The sequence below is a fragment of the Heteronotia binoei genome, chromosome 19 (assembly GCF_032191835.1).
Source record: "Heteronotia binoei isolate CCM8104 ecotype False Entrance Well chromosome 19, APGP_CSIRO_Hbin_v1, whole genome shotgun sequence".
NCBI lineage: Eukaryota > Metazoa > Chordata > Lepidosauria > Squamata > Gekkonidae > Heteronotia > Heteronotia binoei.
Genome location: NC_083241.1, coordinates 36518021 through 36541217, shown reverse-complemented (window position 1 = coordinate 36541217; position 23197 = coordinate 36518021). Strand labels below are relative to the sequence as shown.

General features: G+C 48.3%; 1 protein-coding gene across 2 annotated transcripts in view; it reads left to right on the top strand.

Annotated features, from left to right (window-relative positions):
- The window catches only part of SCAPER (S-phase cyclin A associated protein in the ER), a 251036-nt gene that overhangs the window by 44109 nt on the left and 183730 nt on the right, over positions 1-23197 (top strand). For both annotated transcript variants that reach the window (XM_060259908.1, XM_060259909.1), the window contains 10 exons: positions 238-338; positions 2501-2617; positions 4998-5158; positions 8286-8542; positions 10096-10323; positions 11205-11369; positions 12164-12239; positions 12384-12501; positions 16393-16504; positions 20936-21076. In XM_060259908.1, the coding sequence (XP_060115891.1) occupies positions 238-338; positions 2501-2617; positions 4998-5158; positions 8286-8542; positions 10096-10323; positions 11205-11369; positions 12164-12239; positions 12384-12501; positions 16393-16504; positions 20936-21076 (1476 nt within the window). The remainder of the gene's footprint in view (positions 1-237; positions 339-2500; positions 2618-4997; positions 5159-8285; positions 8543-10095; positions 10324-11204; positions 11370-12163; positions 12240-12383; positions 12502-16392; positions 16505-20935; positions 21077-23197) is intronic.

The window sequence follows — 23197 nt, the reverse complement described above, 5'->3', positions numbered from 1 at the left end:
TCTCTTAAGTTCTTATGCAGGAAATTCACAAATACCTCCACCCCACCCCACCCCCAGTGACTCTTGCTCCGTGCCCATTCATTAAATCTGGTGGGGGGACTTTCTGTTCACCCAGCTCTAGCAGGATTACATTTTGTGTTGAACAAATGCTCTTGAGAGCCTTTGAACTTATTTCACTTTTTTTTCCGTTGCAGCCATTTTTGGGGCCTGTTTGATAAATTTGTGTTTGTTTCCTAGGAGGTGCTGATGATGCTAGATAACTACGTCAGGGATTTCAAGGCTTTGATCGACTGGATACAGCTGCAGGAAAAACTCGAGAAGACGGACGCCCAAAGCAGGTAAATCAGAAGCGTGTTTCCATCTGCCGTGTCCCTTTTTCTTTCTTTTGGCCCCCTCAGAATGCCTTTACTTCTGTGCCTTTGAGAAAGTAACAAAAGATTCTTTTCAGACAACATGGGCTGAGTCGTTGGGGGCAGGGGGGGGAGCAAAAGGACAAGATTGTGGCATCAGGTTTTGTCTTTGACTTACCTACAGTACATTTATTTTAAGGCATGCAGACTGGATTGCCGTAAGTTGAAAGCAGCTTGATGACACGTAACACACACACGTAGAGTGTATGGCTCTCTGAGTAACCGGGGAACTCTTTTTTATAAAAAGAGGAGGATTCCCAATCAGAGGGATAGACACCTGTCTGCATAGGTGCTCTCTGCTTATCTTTTAAAGAATGGGCATCGCTTGTGGGCAGCTATGAATACTGCCGTCGCACCCTTGTTGGTCCACATCTAACATCTGAAACGGGCTTTCATATTGCAACTTAGCATTTCCTAACACTCTGTTTCAAGTGTCAGCAGTTGTGAGAACTGGACACCCTATCGTTGTATAGAACTACCTGTTCAGAGCCAGTTTGGTGTAGTGGTTGAGAGTGCGGACTCTTATCCGGGAGAACCAGGTTTGATTCCCCACTCCTCCACTTGCACCTGTTGGAATGGCCTTGGGTAAGCCATAGCTTTCGTAAGAGTTGTCCTTGAAAGGGCAGCTTCTGGGAGAGCTCTCTCAGCCCCACCCACCCTCACAGGGTGTCTGTTGTGGGGGAGGAAGATAATGGAGATTGCGAGCCACTCTGAGACTCTGATTCAGAGAGAAAGGCAGGGTATAAATCTGCGGTCTTCTTCTTCATTTAAGGGGTTCTGGCTGGGAAGAACAGGATTCACAGTTCCCCTTCCTTAGTATCGAGGCCTTGGGCCTCATTGTCTCCTGCTGCTCAGGGTTGAGTCATTACAGGGACCCTTTACAGCTATGGGTGCCCCTGTGGGGGGAATAGCTGGTTGCCAACTGCTAGCCATTCCCCGCTTAAAAGAGCGTGCTTGAGCTGGTTGGGAGACCAACGTGGGACTGAAAAGCAGGGTCACATTGAACATTTTAAATTATTTATTCAAAAGAAAGTTAAGTTCAAGCACACTTTTAGCTCGACGCAGATCAGCAACCAGAAGAACAAAGAAAAATTGGTTTGAAACACGTGACTTTTGACCAAAGGGGAACCTTTGTCTGTTTCCCAGCACTCCTTTTCCTTTGAACATATATGAACATATGAAGCTGCCTTATACTGAATCTGACACTTGGTCCATCAAAGTCAGTATTGTCTACTCAGACTGGCAGCGGCTCTCCAGGGTCTCAAGCTGAGGTTTTTCACACCTATTCGCCTGGACCCTTTTTTGGAGATGCCAGGGACTGAACCTGGGACCTTCTGCTTCCCAAGCAGATGCTCTACCACTGAGCCACCGTCCCTCCCCTTTGCCAATGCGGTCAGCTGATACCAAGCCAGTAGGCCGGAGTCAGCTGGTGGAAGCTCTTTAAAAAAAAAAAAAAAACAACTTTGACTAATTGTTCCACGGGGCATGGTGGAGTAACGAGCGGCTTGTGGGGAGAGAAAGCTCTGGTGGGCTGGAAGTCAGCTGGTGGGGCCTACTTACGCTGGCTATGTTGTCTGCTTTGCATGATCTACCAGAGCTGTCACCAGTGTTCCTTCTAAGCTGAGTTAGCGTGAGTCAGCTCACAGATTTTTAGCCTCCAGCTCACACATTTTTGTCTTAGCTCAGGAAGGATGGCCCCCAGGGAGCATGATAACTTATGCAGCAGCTCACAACTTTAATGCCAGGAGCTCACAAAGCAAAATTTTTGCTCCCAAGACTCTGCAGCTTAGAGGGAACATTGACTGACACCCACCTTAGGTCCTGGAGTGGCAGGTGTATAAATGCTCTACACCAGGGGCGGCCAACGGTAGCTCTCCAGATGTTTTTTGGCCTCCAACTCCCATCAGCCCCAGCCAGCATGGCCGATGGCTGGGGTTGATGGGAGTTGTAGGCAAAAGAACATCTAGAGAGCTACCGTTGGCCACCCCTGCTCTACGCGAATCAAATGTAAATGAATCATAAATGCCAGCCAAACGGGGGCTATCCAGTGTTTTGCAATCATTGCTTAGTATTTTATGTTGAATTTGCAGACCTACTTCCCTGGCCTGGGAGGTAAAGAAGATGTCTCCGGGACGCCACGTAATTCCAAGCCCATCCACAGACCGAATCAACGTAACGTCCAATGCTCGCAGGAGTCTAAATTTTGGGTACAGAAAGCCAGACCATCTTTTCTTATTTTGACGACGGCAATTGAGCCATTTCAGAAAGCTCTGAACGGTTTTTAAGTTTCGTTGATCCGACATACTGGTTTGTATTGCAGCTTAACGAATGCAACGTTCAGCGGTTGGACCTTTTTGAAAAATAGAAACAGACAAGCGCTGTAAGGAAAAACAGGTCACTGTTTAATCCGTTAGGCCAGGGGTCCCCAACCCCTGGGCCACGGACCAGTACCAGTCTGTGGCTTATTAGCAACCTTCACTTACTCCTTGTTTAAAGACCCCTGTGGGGCAGCAGGGATGGGGTGTGGGCTTGGGGGCAGCCTGGGGCAGCAAACCCCCACCCCACCCCCACCAGGCCGTGGAAAAATTGTCTTCCGCAAAACTGGTCCCTGGTGCCAAAAAGGTTGGGGGCCACTGCATTAGACAGTGGAATATCCTGCACTCCTAGTGGCTTAAAAAGGGATTTAAATATGTGTCATGTGACCTGTTTAACAAGGTTGATGGATGGACAGTTTAAGCCAGGAGTGGCCAAACTGCGGCTCTGGAGCCGCATGTGGCTCTTTCACACATATTGTGTGGCTTCTAAAGCCTCCACCACCCTGTTGGTTGGCTTGGCGAAAGCATTTAAATCACTTCTCCGAGTCAAGCCAGCACTTAAAGTTAAAGCTGCGTTCTTCCTACCTCTCCATCCCGCCTCCCTCCATCTATTTTCCTTCCTTCCCCCCTTCCTTCCTCTCTCAAACATCTGACATTCATCTCTTGCGGCTCTCAAACATCTGACGTTTATTCTACGTGGCTCTTAATGTTAAGCAAGTTTGGCCATTCCTGGTCTAAACCATTTCTCTGCCTCATGCCACGGCCCTGATCGGAACTAGGGCCCTGTGCATCTGCTTTATGCCTGTGAAGAACATACAGATGGTTTCAGAAAGCAGCTTGTTGGTCTGCCCCAGAAACAGCTAGGTTTGAGTCCAGAGGTTTAGAGGCCGATGAGATTTTTGGATGAGCTTTTGAGAGTCAAAGCATCTTTCATCAGCTGTCTGACAAATGGGACGTTTGACGCTCAAAAGCAGCGGGCGCCCTATTCCATCGGCTGGCCTCTGCTGCAATACCATCTTTACTGTGCTCTACTATCACTCATCGCTTTTTTTGGACCATCAGTATACTGAATCGTAGAATGTGCCCAACTGAAACAGCCATCCGTGGTCTGTTACTTGTCTGTAGTTTTACTGTATTGCTTCATATTGTTTTGATTTTAATTGTAATTTTAATTATTGTTTTATCCATGCTGTTTTCCGCCCTGAGCCCGCTCCCAGGAAAGGGTGGAATATAAATTAAATACATTAATTAAATACTCCCAAAATCTTGTTCTCTTAAGGTTAGCGCCAGACTGGAATCTAGCTGTACAGAAGATTCGGTAACGAATCTCCAGAATGTTGGTTTTAAGCGTTTACAGCAGGGGTGGCCAAACTTGCTTAACATAAGAGCCACACAGAATAAATTTCACATGTTTGAGAGCCACAAGACATTAATGTCAGATGTTGGAAGGAAGGAAGGCAAATAGATGGGAGGAGAGAGGTAGAGGTAGAAAGAAAGCAACTTTAACTTTCAATGCATTCTCCAAGCTAGTCAATGGCCACCTCTGGCTTACAGGCTGAGTTTTGATACCCCACCCCCCATACAACGTCTAGCTTTTGTTATGCAACAGGGAATCTCTTGGAAAAGGTGCTGTCCTGTGAAGTGGCAATATGTGAATCCAGAACACTTCAAAAAATGATGTTTGCCACAGTGCCAGATCTCTCCACAGCAGTTTATTCAATGTGGATCTCCCGTTCTAGACAGCTGAATCAACTCAGCTGGCTGCAGAGGGCGGAACCTTATTGGTCCAGGCCTTATGTCAGTGACACCAAAGGGTGATTAACATGTCATTCACTGCCATAGGAGGTGGTGGCAGCTACAATCATAGACAGCTTCAAGAGGGGATTGGATAGACATATGGAGCAGAGGTCCATCAGTGGCTATTAGCCACAGTATATTGTTGGAACTCTCTGTCTGGGGCAGTGATGCTCTGTATTCTTGTGCTTGTAGAGGGGGGGACAGTGCGAGGGCTTCTAGTGTCCTGGTCCCACTGGTGGGCCTCCTGATGTGGCACCTGGCTTTTTTTGCCACTGTGTGACACAGATTGCTGGACTGGATGGGCCATTGGCCTGATCCAACATGGCTTCTCTTATGTTCTTATGAGTTGTTAATTGATTGCTAATGTGGTGGTTTGGGGTGATGCTAGCTCTTAATCTGAACTGGGCAACAGAGCAAGAGAAGGTAAGAACCCGAAGAAAGTGTCAGCATGGTTTTTTCTCTCCCCCTTTCTTAGGGCTCCCTCTGCAGCGGTGACTTCGAATCGCCTGGCTCCGTCGGGTGTCAGCTGGGCAGACAAAGTGAAGGCGAACCACACGGCGGCAGCTCCCGCTTCAGAGCCAGCAGCGAGGCAAACGTCCGTGGCGACACCGGTGCCGAAGCCTTCGCGGAGAAACGGTCAGTACCCAGACACCTAGAACTGTTCTGGAAAAGCTGCCTGTTGAAAACAGGATGCAAAAGGAGCAAGACCTTGGCCGGTTGAAACCTTCATGCTTCTTTGGGTTGAAAGCAAGCGTTCTGATTGAGCCGTGGGAAAAAAAAAATCTGTTCCACGTTTTATATTTGAAATGTAGCTATTGATTTATTTCTATCCGGCCACTGGAGCACCACTGGTCCTCAGCGGTCTCTTTTAACTCTCCCAGAAAGATGTCCCCATTTGTCTGTTTCAGCAAAACCAACCACAGGTTTTGTGGCCCCTTAAGCCAATTAAGTGTAGGGGTTCAGAGCAGCAAAAGATTGTTTGTGAGAGCCCTGAGCTGGATGGCCAAGGCTAGCCCAGTCTCGTCAGATCTTGGAAGCTAAGCAGGGTTGACTTTGGCAAGTACTTGGATGAGGGACCTCCTTGAAAAGCAGCAGTTGGGAGGCAGGGGAAGGATTTCTTCAGCCATCTCTTAAGAACAGTGCTGGCCATAGGTAGGGTGCACGGCGCCCCAGGCAGGGTGCTGGCCCTAGGTAGGGAGCAGGCGGGGTGCTGGCCCTAGGTAGGGTGCACGGCCCTAGGTAGGGAGCAGGCAGGGTGCTGGCCCTAGGTAGGGTGCAGGCAGGGTGCTGGCCCTAGGTAGGGTGCATGGTTCCCTGCCCGCTGCCCCCCCACTGCCTCCTCCTGCCCTTCCTCCGCAGCGCCGTGCTCCATCGCATCCCCCCCCCCCATCGATGAGAGGAGCGCGTCCCGACGAGGCTAGGCCCTACTGGCTTCGAGGCGGCCGGATTCTGAGCGTTCTTCAAAGAGAACCCTGGAGGAAGCTCCCCCCCCCTTTCTGGAACCGGAAGTGAGGGGGGGAGCGAAGCCTCCTCCAGCTCTCTCTCCAGAGAACGCTCAGATGCCGGCCGCCTCGAAGCCAGTAGGGCCGATCCTCGTCGCGGTGCTTACCTCTGATCGCTCAGGGCGTGGCAGGAGGGAAGGGAGGGGCTGGCTGCGGCGGGGGGGGGGCAGAGGCATATTTAGGCATTTGTCTTGGGCACCGGGAGCTGGGGGAGAGCCCAATTCTGCGTCCCCCTCCCAGCACCCTAGGCAACCGCCTCGTTTGCCTAGCGGGCAAGCCACTCCTGTCTAAGAATATCCTTCCGACCCCCCAGAATGGGTCTGTCACCATAGGTCGCCATGACTTCCAGATGTAGACTTCCAGGTGTAGACTTCCAGGTGTAGACACGTGCATGCAAATATAGACATAAAATACAAAAAAATACACACACATCCCCACCCAAAAAAGAGAAGGAAAGAAATATTGTTTGTGGGCAGCTCGCATGTGGTTTTTTTTTTTTTTAAGAAATCCTGGCAGGCTTTTTATATGCAGTGGCCATCCGGGACCATGCGTTTCTTTAAAGAAGTGTTGAGATTTCACAGGTTTAGAAGCGTACAAGTGTCCTCTCAAGAGCTATGAAGGTAGACCTTTTGTCTCTGTAGAGACTGGGAATAAAAGATCAAAGTTAAAAGCGATAATGGATGGTTCGGAGGGGGCTATAGCACAGGTGGTATCTCGTCTTGTAGCTTTTTCTTTTGTTTGAAAAGTCTCATTCGACAAGACATGTTTTTGTGCTGGGGAAGGAGTGGAGGGGGAGTTGCCCCTCTGAGATTAATTGAGCCGTGGAGCTTCTGCAATTGACCTAACCCCCACCGCCCACCAGTTTTTACTCAAGAGTCATCCCTCAAATAGTAATGGGGCTGCTTAAGAATAAGCCCAGTTAACAACACTAATGAACAGACACAGACCCCAATTTGTGATTCTTTTAATCTGCTAAAAACATTCCCATGACTCTACATACCATCTCACTGCCCACTTTCTCTATATTTAAGGATGCCTTGCTGTTCCAATTTTGTCTGATGAAGTCTGCGTAGAGCATATAAAAGCTTACATTCCGAATAAAACTTAGTTGGTCTTAAAGGTGCACTTGTCTACTGCTTTGTTCTAAGAATAAGTAAGTTTGGGATTGTTTCACCTTTTGTTCAATAGTAAGTAAATGGAGGCCTGACCTAGACTGTCCAGGCTAACCTGATCTCATCAGATCTCAGAAGCTAAGCTGGGCTGGTCCTGGCTAGGATTTGGGTGAGAGCAGGGGTGGAATTCTAGCAGGAGCTCCTTTACATATTAGGCCACGCTTCCCTGATGGTAGCCAATCCTCCAAGAGCTTGCAAGGTTCTTTTTTGTAAGCTCTTGGAGGATTGGCTACTTCAGGGATGTGTGGCCTAATATGCAAAGGAGCTCCTGCTAGAATTTCACCCCTGGATGAGAGACTTCCAAGGAATACTAGGGTGGCAACATGGAGGCAGGCAATGGCAACCCACCTCTGGATGTCTCTTGCCTTGAAAATCCTGCCAGGTCGCCGTAAGTTGGCTGTGATTTGATGGCAAAATTTTAAAAAATGCTTCCTCTTCGTAATTCTGCTTGAGGTGCTTTACAAATACAATGACGCAAGTAGGATTTTAAAAAATCCATAAAGCAGTAGCAGACCTTATAAAAAACTGGTAAGATAAACCATAGGATCATAGAGTTGGAAGGGACCTTCAGGGTCATCTAGTCCAACCCCCCCCCCCGTACAATATAGGAAATTCAGTAACCTTGATCCAGCAAGGTAGTAACCTTTTTGAAAAAAGATAAGGTTAGTCTGACATGACTTGTACTTGAAAAACCTATGCTGAGAAACCAACTAATTAAAAGCCGAAGTAGAAAAGCGGTTAATTAAAAACCTGAATAAAAAAGGTGGGTTTTGACCCAGTGGCTAAAAGAAAACATAGGTCCCAGGCAAACCTCCAGTGAGAGGACATTCCAGAGGTGTGGTGATACCGCAGAAAATGCCCTGTCACCTTTGAAGGCGGGGCACAGAGAGCAAGGCTTAAGAGGCAGGCTGGCTAGAATGGGAGGAGACTGCACATTCATGCTTGCATCTTAGCGACTTTTTGTTTTAACGATCTGTAGTAGTGTTAAATAGTTTTAAAGCAAGATATGGTTCTATCTCCTGCCTGTACATAAATAGCTGTACTGAGTCAGGTTTGCAATACCTTGGCTTTTTAATTAATCTGACACAGAAAGAAAGGATGCCGAAGGTTGGGAAACGGTCCAGCGCGGGAGGCCAGTGAGATCCAAATCTTCCACTCTGGCAGTAAAAACAATTTCACCCATGGAACTGTCAAGGTTGCAAGACGACAGCAACAAAGAGAACGTCGTGCTTCGGCTAGCGGACAATAAGGGTTCGTTGACCGAAGACACCATGTCTAAAAACGCAGACCCCATCCTGAAAGAGCCCGGCTCCCTGTATGAACACCCTCTTGCAGAAAGGACTCAAGTAAGTGACGGTTTTGGGGGGATTTGCATTTTAAAACGACAATAATATTTGGAATAATATTTCACGTTGACTATCTGAATGGTTTTGAACATTCTTGGTTATTTTGAGGGGGTCCGGAGCATGGGTAAGCCCCCGTGGGGGGCCGTGGCCCCCGCTGACACCCTTTGTGGCATCCACTAAATCAGGGGTGACCAAACTTGCTTAATGTAAGAGCCACATGGAATAAATGTCAGATGTTTGAGAGCCACAAGACATGAACATCGAGGGAAGGAAGGAAGGCAAATAGATGGGGGAGGTGGAAAGAAAGCAACTTTAACTTTAAGTGAGTTCTCCAAGCCGCTGGCTGGCTTGGCAAAGAGGTTTAAAGAGATGAATGCCTTCTGCAAATTGGCCAACAGGGCAACGGGGGCTTCAGGAGCCGCACAATATGTGCGAAATTAAATTCCAAAGTTTTGGGATCTCCTCCTTGAGCAATGGCATGATTTTTCCTTCATTCTACTCTTGGAATTGTATTTTACTTTTCACTTGAGTAGTGATCGAGTGTAAGCAGGCCTTCACAAATAGATATCCCACCACACTGTCATATAAATTAGTTTTTGTAAGCCTTCCGTTTAAAATGAGTCCTGGTTCTGTCATTCTCGGGACCTGGAAGTTAAATTTTAAAGCGCTGATTCTGAAGTCCTGCTCTTTCTAAAGGATTTCTTCATTAGGTATTCGTGGAAGGCAAAATGAATATCTTTATGAGCTGTATAGTTTGAAACGCGATATAGCTAAATAGCACTGTATTGCTTCTGGATCATTACATTGTAAAGGATTTATTAGGCATTAGATTCCCTCGGTGAGTTTCTATTTAAGAAGGGCATCTAGAAGTCGTTGAAGGAAAAGCTTCCATTAAACAGAGCTCATTTATGGCCAGGTGGAATGTGCTTGATCTTCCAGTGAGTCTGAGGGGACGTGTTTTGGGAAAGGTGGGGGGTAGCCAGAGCCAAAAGAAAGGTGAAATAGTCTTACACTAGCATTGGGGGGGTGAGAGACTGAGGAAGAACTGGGAGAGTGAGCATCAGAAGAGCCCTGCTGGTTCAGACCATCTAATCCCGCATCCTGTTTCAAACCATTTCCTCTGAAGGGCCAACAAACAGGCCTAGGGGCCAAGGCCTCTGTGAAAGTTTCGTGATAGTTTTGTAACAGGGCGCCCCCTGGTGACCAGCAAGGGCGGGAGACTTCTGGCAGCAAACGAAGGCCTAAAGCTCTATTGCCGGCAGCTCAGTGACATCACTTCCGGCACACGCCGGAAGTGATGTCATGTCAGCATTGACAGGGGGATGCTCTGGTGTTTGGGCAAACACTCTGAGGTAGAAGCCATTTTTACCACAGAATTTTTTGCACAGATACCAGAGCTAGGTGCAAGCCAGAAGGGGCATCGCTAGCAATAGAGGCCTAGGTTTCAGTTTGCTGCTGGTAAGTCCCCCCCCCTCCCCCCATCGACCAGCTTATTGGCACTGCAGGGAGAGGCTCCAGAGCATGGCATTAACCCCACGCCTGTCTTTTCTTAGTTCTCAGGCCGTGTACTAGAGGACATCAAGATTTCTGACAACAAAGGCTCACAAGATGGCTCTCCACAGTCGTCTTCCGACCTGCCTGTGGTTCTCATCGACGCTGAACACGTTGCTAAAAATCCACAAGCGGACACAGTCATCTCTGCTGCTTCCCCTAGCGGAGAGGAGACTCGGACAGAAAAAAGCAAGGCGGAGAGCGAAATGGACCCTGCCGATATCTCCAATGTGAGTGCTAGCACATTGGCGAGAGTGCTTGAAATTCCAAACGTGTTTGCCAGATTTGAAGTTTGGTCCTGACTCCATGTGACTGAGGAAATGGGGCATAGGGAGGGGCTGCCTTGTCGGAGTTGGGTCGTATTTCTGTCACTCAGAGGGAGTGTGTCAGGCCAAAGTGAACTGATCACAATAGGGGTGTCAAACATCTGGCCTGTGGGCCGAACCAGGCCCCAAGAGGGCTCCTATCAGGCCCTCGAGCGACTGGCTGTCATCTGCTTCCTTCTCCCTCTCTCTTCCTTCCTTTGGTATAACAGCTTGTTTTGCAAGGCTTGCTCAATCGCACAGGAGCTACAGAGCAAAACCTCTGTTTTCTCCATTGGCTAAGGTTCCTTCTTTGGGGGTGGGGGGTGGAGGAGCTTGCTTTGCCAGGCTGTCACAATCGCACAAAAGAGCTACTGAGTCGAGCCTCTCTTCCTTCTATTGGTTGAGGCTCCTCCCCCTCCTGGTCCCCTAGGGAAAGCAGGAAAGAGCCAGAGCTTCCTTTGCCCAGTGCCCTCGATCCCATGGGAGAGATACGAAGAAAGCACCTTTAAGACCAACCAGTGCTAATGTTTTAGGCATATTTTATTTTAAGGTTTTTTTTAAAAAGAAAAAGAAAATTTTTTAGTTGTGTTTGTGTCCTTTAAAAAGTTTATATCTTTGCCACCTAATCTTAAATAGGTACACACGTGGCCCGGCCCAACACGGCCTGGCCTGACAAGGTCTCGTTTATGACAGATCCAGCCCTCATAACCAATGAGTTTGACGCCACTGGTATAAATGTTACATGATCTCACAGTGATGATGTACTTCTAGCCTTTCACTCTCATTCTTGTTTTATGTCTTTCTAGTCTATGGCGGAGGTTCTCGCAAAGAAAGAGGAACTAGCTGATCGCCTGGAGAAGGCCAACGAAGAAGCCATCGCCAGTGCCATCGCTGAGGAAGAACAGCTGACCAGAGAGATCGAAGCTGAGGAGAACGACGACATTGAAACCGACAATGACAGTGACTTCTCTGTTGAGTTGCCAATTTTTTTTTAGTTGAATATTTATCGGATTTGTGTTTCCAAGGCAAAATATGGCAGGAAACGTGTTTTTGTTGTATTCCTGAGGCACAAAAATAGCACAGTAAGTAGAGCAGGGGTGTCAAACATGTGGCCTGGGGGCCGAATAAGGACCCCGGAGGGCTTCTATCAGGCCCCCAAGCAACTGGCTGTCCTCTGCTTCCTTCTCCCTCTCTCTTGCTTCCTTCTGCATAGCAGCTTGCTTTACCGGGCTTGCTCAATTGCACAGGAGCTCCAGAGCAAAACCTCTATTTTCTCCATTGGTTGAGGCTCCTCCCTTGGGAAGGAAGTGGAGGAGGGATAGCTTGCTTTGCCAGACTCTCACAGTTGCATAGCCAAGCCTCTCTTTCTTTTATTGATTGAGGCTCCTCCTGGTCCCCTGTGGAAGGAAAGTGCTAGAACGTCCTTCGCCAAGTTCTCTGGATCCCATGGGAGAGATACAAAGAAAGCACCTTTAAGTCCGAGTGCTGATGTTTTAAAGATGTTTTAAGGTTTAAAAAAAATCTGTGTTTGTCTGTGTCCTTTATAAAGCTTACATCTGTTACCTAATCATCAATAGGTACAAACATGGCCCGGCCCAACCCGAAATGGCCCAACCCGACAAGGTCCCATTTATGTCATATTCGGCCCTCATGACAAATGAATTCAGCACCCCCGAAGTAGAGCATCTGTACAAACCACGAACTCCTGTTTCCAAGGCTTCTAAAGTTCCGTTTCTATTTTCTATCTCACATCGTTTAATTTTAGGCCAGCATGGGCAGCGGAACCATCTCTTTCTGTGGCATTTCCATGGACTGGAACGACGTTCTGGCAGATTACGAAGGTAAACCATTCCTGTTCAGAAATAGGGAATGACCCCCCTCGAATCACAAATCATGCGATCCCTATCCCTCCCACCCACCCAAAACAGTGTTCCCGCCCGCGGTCGGCTTCTCCTCTTCCGTTAACGTGATCTTTCCACGTGCAGCTCGTGAATCGTGGCGTCAGAATAACTCTTGGGGTGACATCGTGGAGGAAGAACCGGCTCGTCCTCCCGGTCACGGAATACACATGCACGAGAAACTCTCCTCGCCCTCTCGCAAGAGGTCTTCCATTTTTGAATGTTTGATTAGAATAGTCGTGATAGAATCGTATGTCGTCATTGAAATCAGGGCTTTTTTTGTAGCAGGAGCTCCTATAAGGCAGAGAGTATAAGGCACAGAGCTCATTTTGTAGCAGGACCTCCTTTGAATATTTGGCTGCACACCCCCATTGTAGCCAATCCTCCTGGAACTTTCAGTAGGCCCAGTACTGGGAGTGCTGTAAGCTCTTGGAGGATTGGCTGCATAAGAGGGGTATGGTCTAATATGCGGCCTAATAATAAGAGGGGTGTGGCCTAATATTAGGTCAATGTAGACTTATGTAGCCAATCCTCCCAAGAGTTTACAAGGCTGTTATTACAGGGTCTACTGTAAGCTCTTGGAGGATTGGCTACATCAGTATAACGTATAAGGCAGAGAGTATAAGGCACAGAGCTCATTTTGTAGCAGGACTTCCTTTGATTATTTGGCCACACCCCCCCATGTAGCCAATCCTCCTGGAGCTTTCAATAGGCCCTGTACTATGAGCCCTGTAAGCTCTTGGAGGATTGGCTACATCAGGGGGTGTGTAGCTTAACATGCAAAGGAGTTTCTGCCGCAAAAAAAGCCCTGAATGTAATAATACTGTGATTATTCTGATGTGATTCTGGAGGAAAATCTTTATAGGGTTATTCCAGTCCCAAAATAAATAAGAGAAGATGTTCATTTGCTGCCCATAGAAAAAACTGTATGGCAAAGAAATAGCATACTTTGTCTTTGTTACTTATTTATTGAGAGCCAGTTTGGTGTAGTGCTTAATAGTGGGGAACTCTGGTTTAGTTCCGTGCTCCTCTACGTGAAGCCAACTGGTGAACTTGGGTCAGTCACAATTCTCTCAGAGCTCTCTCAGCCCCACCCACTTCTCAGGGTGCCTGTTGGAGAGGAAGGGAAGACATTTTAAGCCACTCTGAGACTCCAGCATGTAATAGAGGTATAAAAGCCAGCCCTTCTTAATTTATTTGCTTCACTTATATCTGGCCTTTCCCCCCCCCACGAGGACCCAAAACAACTCACATCCTTCTCCTGTCATCGATTTTATCCTAACAACAACCCTGTGAGGTAGGTTAGGCTGAGAGTCTGATTGGTCCAAGGGTGCCTAGTGTTATAAAGTTTTGCAGCAAAGCGGTGAGGAGAACAAGCCTCTGCCTGTATAAAACCCCTACTGTGTTTTGCGTCATGTGACCTGTTCTCGAGGGTGATTGACGGTCAAACATTACGATAACAAATCTACACATATTTATAGACAGTCCGACAACCGTTTCAGACAGGAAACACTTTTTTGGACATTGCAGATGTTATGACATTCTCCAAACAAACTCCTAACCGTTTTCTGTAGTATCAGTTCAGTTCGATCAGTTCAGTTTATTTATTTGCGTCCGCCATGGGTCATTGTGAAAGCAAAGGACAAATGCAGGAATCCTCAAACACAAGAAACGGCAGTGTCTTCCAGTAACTTGCTGCTTAATTTCTCAGCCACTTCAGCAAATGCTGCTTGACTTGAGGCTTACTAAAACATCAAGATCAGTCAGGAGATAATAACATTTCTGGACTTCTATGAAGTCCAGTGTTCATTAGTATTTTTCCCTGGAATTATTCTCTAGGGCAGTGTACCCCAACCTCCCTCTTTTCCTCGCAGCTCTCAAACATCTGACATTCATGTCTTGTGGCTCTCAAACATCTGATGGGAGGATGTGATGAAGGGGACAGGTAGTCCTGTAAGGAATCATGAGAGGGTCACTATAGAGCCGGAAGGGATCATACAGGCCATCTAGTCCAACCCCCTGCTCAATGCAGGATCAGCCTAGAGCAGGGGTGTCAAACGTGCGGCCCGGGGGCTGAATCAGGCCCCCAAACGGCTCCTAGAAGGCTCCTGAGCAACTGCCTGTCATCCGCTTCCTTCTCCCTCTCTCTTCCTTCCTTCTGCATAACAGCTTGTTTTGCAAGGCTTGCTCAAGCGCACAGGAGCTACAGAGCAAAACCTCTGTTTTCTCCATTGGCTGAGGCTCCTCCCTTGGGGAGGAAGGAGGGGGAGGGATAGCTCGCTTTGCTAGGCTCTGTCAATTGCAAAGCATAGTGGTTAAGTGTATGGATTCTTATCTGGGAGAACCGGGTTTGATTCCTCACTGCTCCACTTGCACCTGCTGGAATGGCCTTGGGTCAGCCATAGCTCTTGCAGGAGTTGTCCTTGAAAGGGCAGCTGCTGTGAGAGCCTTCTCCAGCCCCACCCACCTCACAGGGTGTCTGTTGTGGGGGAGGAAGGGAAAGGAGATTGTGAGCCGCTCTGAGACTCTTCGGAGTGGAGGGCGGGATATAAATCCAATATCTTCTTCTACCTCACAGGGTGTCTGTTGTGGGGGAGGAAGGGAAAGGAGATTGTGAGCCGCTCTGAGACTCTTCAGAGTGGAGGGCGGGATATAAATCCAATATTTTCATCTACCTCACAGGGTGTCTGTTGTGGGGGAGGAAGGTAAAGGAGATTGTGAGCCGCGCTGAGACTCTTCGGAGTGGAGGGCGGGATATAAATCCAATATCATCTTCTTCTTCTTCTTAGTGCAGGGGTCCCCAACCCCTGGTCCGTGGCCTGTTGGCAACCGGGCCGTGAGTTGTATAATTATTTCATCATAAATGAACATGTGAAGCTGCCTTCTACTGAATCTGACCCTCAGTCCATCAAAGACGGTATTGTCTACTCAGACTGGCAGCGGCTCTCCAGAGTCTCAAGCTGAGGTTTATCACTACTACTTGCCTGGATCCTTTTTAGTTGGAGATGCTGGGGATTGAACCTGGGACCTTCTGCTTACCAAGCAGCTGCTCTACCTCTGAGCCACAATGTAGCAATAATAATAATAAGATGACATTGGATTAATATCCTGCCCTCCCCTCTGAATCTCAGAGTCTCAGAGCAGCTCACAATCTCCTTGACCTTCTTCCCCCACAACGGACACCCTGTGAAGTGGACGGGACTGAGAGAGCTCTCACAGAAGCTGCCCTTTCAAGGACAGCTCTGCGAGAGGTATGGCTGACCCAAGGCCATTCATGTAGCTGCAAGGAGAGGAGTGGAGCATCAAACCCGGTTCTCTCAGATAAGAATCCATACACTTAACCACCACACCAAACTAATAGAAATAAAGTGCACAATTGTATCATCCAGAAACCACCCCCCCACACACACACCAACCTCCGATCCATGGAAAAATTGTCTTTCACAAAACCAGTCCCTAGTGCCAAAAAGGTTGGGGACCACTGCCTTTGTGGACAATTCACTAAGATGGTTCAGCTTGAACCTAAAGATTCAGGCACGCCGAACACCCATTTTGCTGCTACCTCCAAGCCACGAACGATAGTCTGCAATCTTCCATACATGCCTTTGGTCCCAGTCTGTGGTTTTTTGATCTCAGCTGGTATCCTGCTTGGGGGAAACGAGACTGACTACAGTCGGTGATTCCGCTGCAGCAACGATCAGCAGTTTTGTGGGTCTGGAAGTCTTCAGTTAACTAGCTGCACACAAGAGCTTGAGCCCAAAGATCGGTTTGATAGCGACAGACCATAACGAGGCTTAAACGATGCCTGTCCTGTTTGAGATGTTGGGGTTGTCTTAAGTATCAGACTTTTTCTCCCGTGGATGCTGCAAGAACAGATGCCTCCGACATCGTGTTTAAAATTTTCCAAAAATTGCATTATACGCATAATTAGGGTTTTGGGGTAAATAAAATATTTGTGCCTCACAGTTCATTGGTTTGAAACTTACACTTGGAGCTTGCATTTCCTTAAGGAATGCAGAATATCCGCTTTTTTCTCTCTCTCGCTTTTGCTTTTTTCGGTCTCATTGGGTTTCTCCCGGTGTGTTTATTTTGCAAGAACGATAGCAGAGTCGAAAAAGAAACATGAAGAGAAACAGATGAAGGCTCAGCAGCTGCGAGAGAAGCTGCGGGAAGAGAAGACACTAAAGCTTCAGAAATTAATGGAGCGGGTAAGCGGCCTCGACATTCAAGTTCCAGTTAGCGTGACTTTGCATGTGTTGTTTCCATGTTATATTAAATCAGTGGTCCCCAACCCTTTTCAGCCTGTGGAATTCTGGTACAGCATGGTGGGCCCAGCCAAACAAAAATGGTTGGCACAAAATGGCTGCTGGGGGAGGCGGAGCCAGCCACAGAATGGCTGGCACAAAATGTCTGCCGTGAGAGGCGGAGCCAGCCACAGAATGGCTGGCACAAAATGCCTGCCGTGAGAGGCGGAGCCAGCCGCAGAATGGCCAGCACAGCTTATCTTTGATCGTGCAGTGATGATTCTTGTGTTGTGGCAGTAGCTGCTGCCAAAGCAACATTTTTTAAAATTTGCACAGCCAATCAGAAGCCTTACTGACAAAAAGCCCCATCTGGCCCTACCCACTTTCCAAAAGCACTTGGCAGGTGCGGAAACAGGCCTGAAATAGAGGGTCCCTCTGGGCCAGGGATCCCGAACCCCCGGTCCGTGGACCAGTACCAGTCCATGGCCTGTTAGCAACCGGGCCGTGAGTTGTATAATTATTTCATTGTGTATTACAATGTAGTAATAATAATAAGAAGACGACAACAACAACATTGGGTTTATATCCTGCCCTCCACTCCGAATTTCAGAGTCTCAGAGCGCCTCACAATCTCCTTTTCCTTCCTGTGAGGCAGATGGGACTGAGAGAGCTCTCCCAGAAGCTGCCCTTTCAAGGACAACTCTGCGAGAGCTATGGCTGACCCAAGGCCATTCCAGCGGCTGCAAGTGGAGGAGTGGGGAATCCCAGATAAGAGTCTGCGCACTTCACCACCACTCCAAACTAATAGAAATAAAGTGCACAATGGTATTATCCTGAAACCATCCTCCCCCCACCACCACCCACAGTCCGTGGAAAAAATGTCTTCCGCAAAACTGGTCCCTGGTGCCAAAAAGGTTAGGGACCGCTGCTCTGGGCTATACCCCCTCCTGAATGTGCTCTGCCCCCATCTGACTGAAAAGGTGTCAGCCTGTGCCATCTCGCCCTCAGACACCATGTTGGGGATCCCTGCATTAAATAATTGGGGGCTGTTAATGTCCAGACCCTGCAAAAAAACTTGCAGAGCTGTACTTGAAGTCCCACCTGGCTTGGTGACGCTCCTGCCTTTGGGGTTAGAGTATGGGTCTCCCAACCTTTTTGAGCCTGCGGGCACATTTGGAATTTTGAAAGGAGCACCACCTCAAAAGCGGCTTCCGCAGGAGACAGAGCCAAACCCAAACTGGGTTCTGCAGGAGGCGCATCCAAATAGGATACCTCCCTTCTCGCACTTTCTGAGAAGAAGGAAAGCTGGGAGGGGAAGTGGAACCACACGCTGACTAAGGCAAGCCTGGAACTTACCAGTTCAGTTCAGTTTATCATTACAGTCATAGACCAGAACATTTTAGTCATCTAAAACAACCTTAAAAGTACAAAAAGTCCCACAAAGATTCTGCGTGTTAAAATTTGATGACTTGAGGGTTATAACAGTAAAAAAAAAGAAAAGAAGAATTTTAAAGATTATTCTCTAACCCTTTAAACCGTTTTCAGAAAGTCATTTTAAAATTTGTTCCAAGATTTACAGTTTGGCCTATTTGTCTCGCTTTTTGCGTTCTTTATAAACCTGGGAACAGAACCTAGCCCCCTGTCTTGTTTGGTGGTTTCTGCTGGACTATCAGTTCTACTTATAGTCCGGCAGAAACTGCCCCTTTCCTTTGAACAGCAACCAATAACAAGCCCTTCCTTACAACGGCACTGCCCACTTTCAAAAGAGCTTAGCAGACTCCAAGGGAAGTAACTGCTCCATGGTGCCCATGGGCATCGTGTTGGGGAACTCTGGGGCAGAGCAGGAGAGTTACAGCACCGAGCAAACAGATCTGGCACGCCACTGTTCAACCCCCCCTCCCCCCTTGCCAGTGATTACCAGTCCCTGGACTAGACTGTAAATTACCTAGGTATCATAGTAATAACACTCTCTCTGTTTTGCTGATCTTCAACTTCCTTATGCAAATGTTCTCCGGGCTGGAGAAAGACGTAGGTAAATATCACCCACGGTTCCAGAGTTCACATGATCTCGTCTTCTGTGAAGGGAAGCGAGAGCTTTTGTCACATTAGGTGTAACATGACACATCGCCCTTTAAAACTGTCGACACCCATTAAGGTTGGAATGATTGCCAGCTTGCGGGAGACTGTAGGAGATTTATGACATCTCTCTCTGTAACTCCGTTTTCATTATGATTGAAAGGCTCCACAAGGGTTCCGCTGCCCCGCTTGCTTATTGCCAAGTTACGGCAACCAACATTTTCTCTCTGTTACATTTTTAGCTGATATTTGCAGCAGACTCCCGAGGAGAAAAGCGGAATTACAGATGCATGTAAGGATCTGGGGAGAAGCTCAGTGGCAGAGCATTTCCTTGGCACGTGGAAGGTCCCAGGTTCAATCCCTGGCATCTCCAGTTAAAGCATCTGGCAGTAGGTGATGAGAAAGACCTCTGCCTGGGGTCCTGGAGAGCTGCTACCAATCTGGGAGGGTCATTGGTTGAACATCTGCTCAGGCTGCAAAGAGGGTCGTCCCTGCCACTAGGCAAACGAGGCGATTGCCTACGGAGCTGGTTTGGTGTAGTGGTTAAGAAGAAGAAGATATTGGATTTCTATCCTGCCCTCCACTCTGAAGAGTCTCAGAGCGGCTCACAATCTCCTTTCCCTTCCTCCCCCACAACAGACACCCTGTGAGGTGGGTGGGGCTGAGAGGGCTCTCACAGCAGCTGCCCTTTCAAGGACAACCTCTGCCAGAGCTATTTCTGACCCAAGGCCATTCCAGCAGGTGCAAGTGGAGGAGTTGGGAATCAAACCCGGTTCTCCCAGATAAGAGTCCGCACACTTCACCACTACACCAAACTGGCTCTCCACTGGCTCTAAGTGTGCAGACTCTTATCTGGGAGAACCAGGCTTGATTCCCCACTCCTCCACTTGCAGCTGCTGGAATGGCCTTGGGTCAGCTATAGATCTTGCAAGAGTTGCCCTTGAAAGGGCAGCTGCTGGAGAGCCCTCTCAGCCCCACCCACCTCACAGGGTGTCTGTTGTGGGGGGAGAATATATAGGAGATTGTAAGCCGCTCTGAGTCTCGGATTCAGAGAGAAGGGTGGGGTATAAATCTGCAGTCGTCTTCTTCTTGGGGGGCCAAATTGGGTGCCCCCCCCCATGTGACTTGGGGTTGTTATCCATGCAAGAGGGGGTGCCAGAGGTTAGCCTTGCCGAGGGTGCCAGACAGTCTAGGCCTGGGCCTGCATGCAGAAGGTCCCAGGTTCAATCCCCAGCATCTCCGGTTTAAAGAACCAAGTAGTACGTAATGAGCAAGAGCTTTCCCTGAGACCCCGGAGAGCTGCTGCCAGTCTGAGTGGACAATACTGACCTTGATAGACCAAGGATTTTATTCAGTAGATCGTGGCTTTCTTTAGAGAGAGGCTGTGACTCAGTGATGAAGCGTCTGCTTAGTATGCAAAAAACCCTAGGTTCGGTCCCCAACTCCAGTTAAAAGGACCAGGCAGTAGGTGATGTGAAAGACCCCTCTGCCTGTGACCCTGGAGAGCCTCTGCCAGTCTGAGTAGGCAATATTGACTTTGATGGACCGAGGGTCTGATTCAGTATAAAAAGGCTTTGTGTGTTCTTGTATATTATAGAAGGGGCTGTGGCTCAGTGGCTGAGCCGCTGCTTGGCATGCAGAAGGTCCCACGTTCAATCCTTGTTATCTCCAGTTAAAAGAGTAGGCCAGGGACGGCCAAACTTGCTCAACATAAGAGCAACACAGAGTAAATGTCAGATGTTTGAGAGCCAGAGGACATGAACATCAGATGTTCAAGAGCCACAAGATTGGAAGGAAGGAAGGGTGGTGAGAAAGGTGGAAAGAAAGCAAATAGATGGGGGAGGTGGAGGTGGAAAGAAAGCAAGTTTAACTGTAAATGCATTCTCCAAGCCACTGGATGACTTGGCTTGGAGAAGTAATTTAAAGAGACAAACGTCTTATGCAAGCCGGGTGATGGGAACTTTGAGAGCCACACGATATGTGTGAAAGAGCCGCATGTGGCTCCTGAGCCACAGTTTGGCCACGCCTGGACTAGGCAGTAGGTGATGGGAAAAACCTCTACCTGAGACTGTGGAAATCCACAGGCCAGTCTGAATAGACAATCCTGACCATAATAGACAATCCTGACCACAAGAGACAATCCTGACCACAATATACTGCCTCCAGCTCAGTGTAAGGTAGCCTTACGTGTGTGTTCATCTAACCCTAGGTGACATGTGCGCCGTTATTTAGTATAATAAAAAATTGCAGCATGAAAATAGTAGTTTTGATTTTTTTTTTTTTTGCCTGTTCATTATGGCCTGCTTTCTTGTTCCCCAGGAAAAGGATGTCCGGAAATGGAAGGAGGAATTATTGGATCAGAGGCGGAGAATGATGGAAGAGAAGCTCCTCCATGCTGAATTCAAGCGGGAAGTCCAGTTGCAAGCGATTGTGAAGAAAGCGCAAGAGGAGGAAGCCAAGGTGGGCCGCGGGCATTAGAAATTATTAATTAACCACATACACGAAAGCGGTTTGTTCCTGTGGTCTTCATGACATTCTCTGGCAGAGAATTCCACATTAGAGTCACACTCCGTTGAGGACCAGTTTGGTGTAGTGGTGAAGTGCACGGACACTTATCTGGGAGAACCGGGTTTGATTCCCCACTCCTCCACTTGCACCTGCTGGAATGGCCTTGGGTCAGCCAGAGCTCTAAGTATGCAGACTCTTATCTGGGAGAACCGGGTTTGATTCCCCGCTCCTCCACTTGCAGCTGCTGGAATGGCCTTGGGTTAGCCATAGCTCTAAGTGTGCAGACTCTTATCTGGGAGAACCGGGTCTGATTCCCCACTCCTCCACTTGCAGCTGCTGGAATGGCCTTGGGTCAGCCAGAGCTCTAAGTGTGCAGACTCTTATCTGGGAGAACCGGGTCTGATTCCCCACTCCTCCACTTGCAGCTGCTGGAATGGCCTTGGGTCAGCCAGAGCTCTAAGTGTGCAGACTCTTATCTGGGAGAACCGGGTTTGATTCCTGCTCCTCCACTTGCACCTGCTGGAATGGCCTTGGGTCAGCCAGAGCTCTAAGTGTGCAGACTCTTATCTGGGAGAACCGGGTCTGATTCCCCACTCCTCCACTTGCACCAGCTGGAATGGCCTTGGGTCAGCCATAGCTCTCTTATCTGAGAGAACCGGGTCTGATTCCCCACTCCTCCACTTGCACCAGCTGGAATGGCCTTGGGTCAGCCATAGCTCTCTTATCTGGGAGAACCAGGTCTGATTCCCCACTCCTTCACTTGCACCTGCTGGAATGGCCTTGGGTCAGCCAGAGCTCTCGTAGGAGTCAACCTTGAAAGAGCAGCTGCTGTGAGACCTCTCTCAGCCCCACCCACCTCACAGGGTGTCTGTTGTGGGGAGGGGGGAGGTAAAGGAGATTGTGAGCCGCTCTGAGATTCAGAGTATAGGGTGGGATATAAATCCAATTTCTTCGTCTTAGGAACATAAGAACATAAGAGAAGCCATGTCGGATCAAGCCAATGGCCCATCCAGTCCAACACTCTGTGTCACACAGTGGCCAAAAAGACCCATCAGTGGGGAAGTCCACCAGTGGGGCTAGAAGCCCTCCCATTGTGCCCCCCCCCAAGTACCAAGAATACAGAACATCGCTGCCCCAGAGAGTTCCAGCTTCCTCCTCCTCCTGCTCCTTCGGTCTCCTAACCTTGAGGAGGGGGGGCACTCAAAGATAAAACACTCTCATTCCCCTTATTGGGAAATAAAGGCAACATAATACATATAAACACCATGAGTGGCCTGTCTTTGGAACAACAGTTTCTTTTATGCAGTAAAATACTTTCACACCGCTTTCCTTTGATAAGAGCAAACTTGGAGCGTATCACACGTCACTTTCGCACACTTGCATGGACTCTGAGACATCAGCGGTAAAGCTTTCAGTGAGTGCACACAGGAAAACGCCATACGTGAGCTTTTGACAAAACAAGCTCATAGTTACAGGCGCTCTTGAGGACAGCAAAATTGGCTTCGTCCATTAACATAACGGCGACATCTGCCACTTACTTTGCAGCGGTTTCCTAATAGAGTTTATCTTTGTTATTTGGTTAAATCCACGTGACCCCTGTGATCGCGTTAATTAAATAAGCTACCCTAATGCCTAGCAAAGTAGACGCGTTGCATACGTTCAAGCGGCAGAAATCAGTTGTCCCTGGGTTGACGAAGGCCTGAGACTAATTGGGTCGGAAGCGGCAGCTAGCTGGCGAAGCGGAGTCGAAGGCCGTGACTTCTGCCACCGTCCTTTTTACGGATTAAATTCCCACTGCTGGGATGTTCGCCGAGCTGCAAAATCCATTCTGTAAATGTGTTCCGCTGGGGAAACAAGATTTCAAAAGCCTGTCTTCCCGCTTGGCCATTTAGCATTTCTTTCTCTGACAACCACAATAAAATAGAAGAATCTGTTTGAAAATGTTTTCTGGTTGGTTCTTCCTTTCAGTAAGTTTTGTACCCCCCTTTTAAAAAAAAAAAAAAAATCTCCTTTATGGCTCATGTTAAGAGCATCAGAACATAAGAGAAGCCATGTTGGATCAGGCTAATGGCC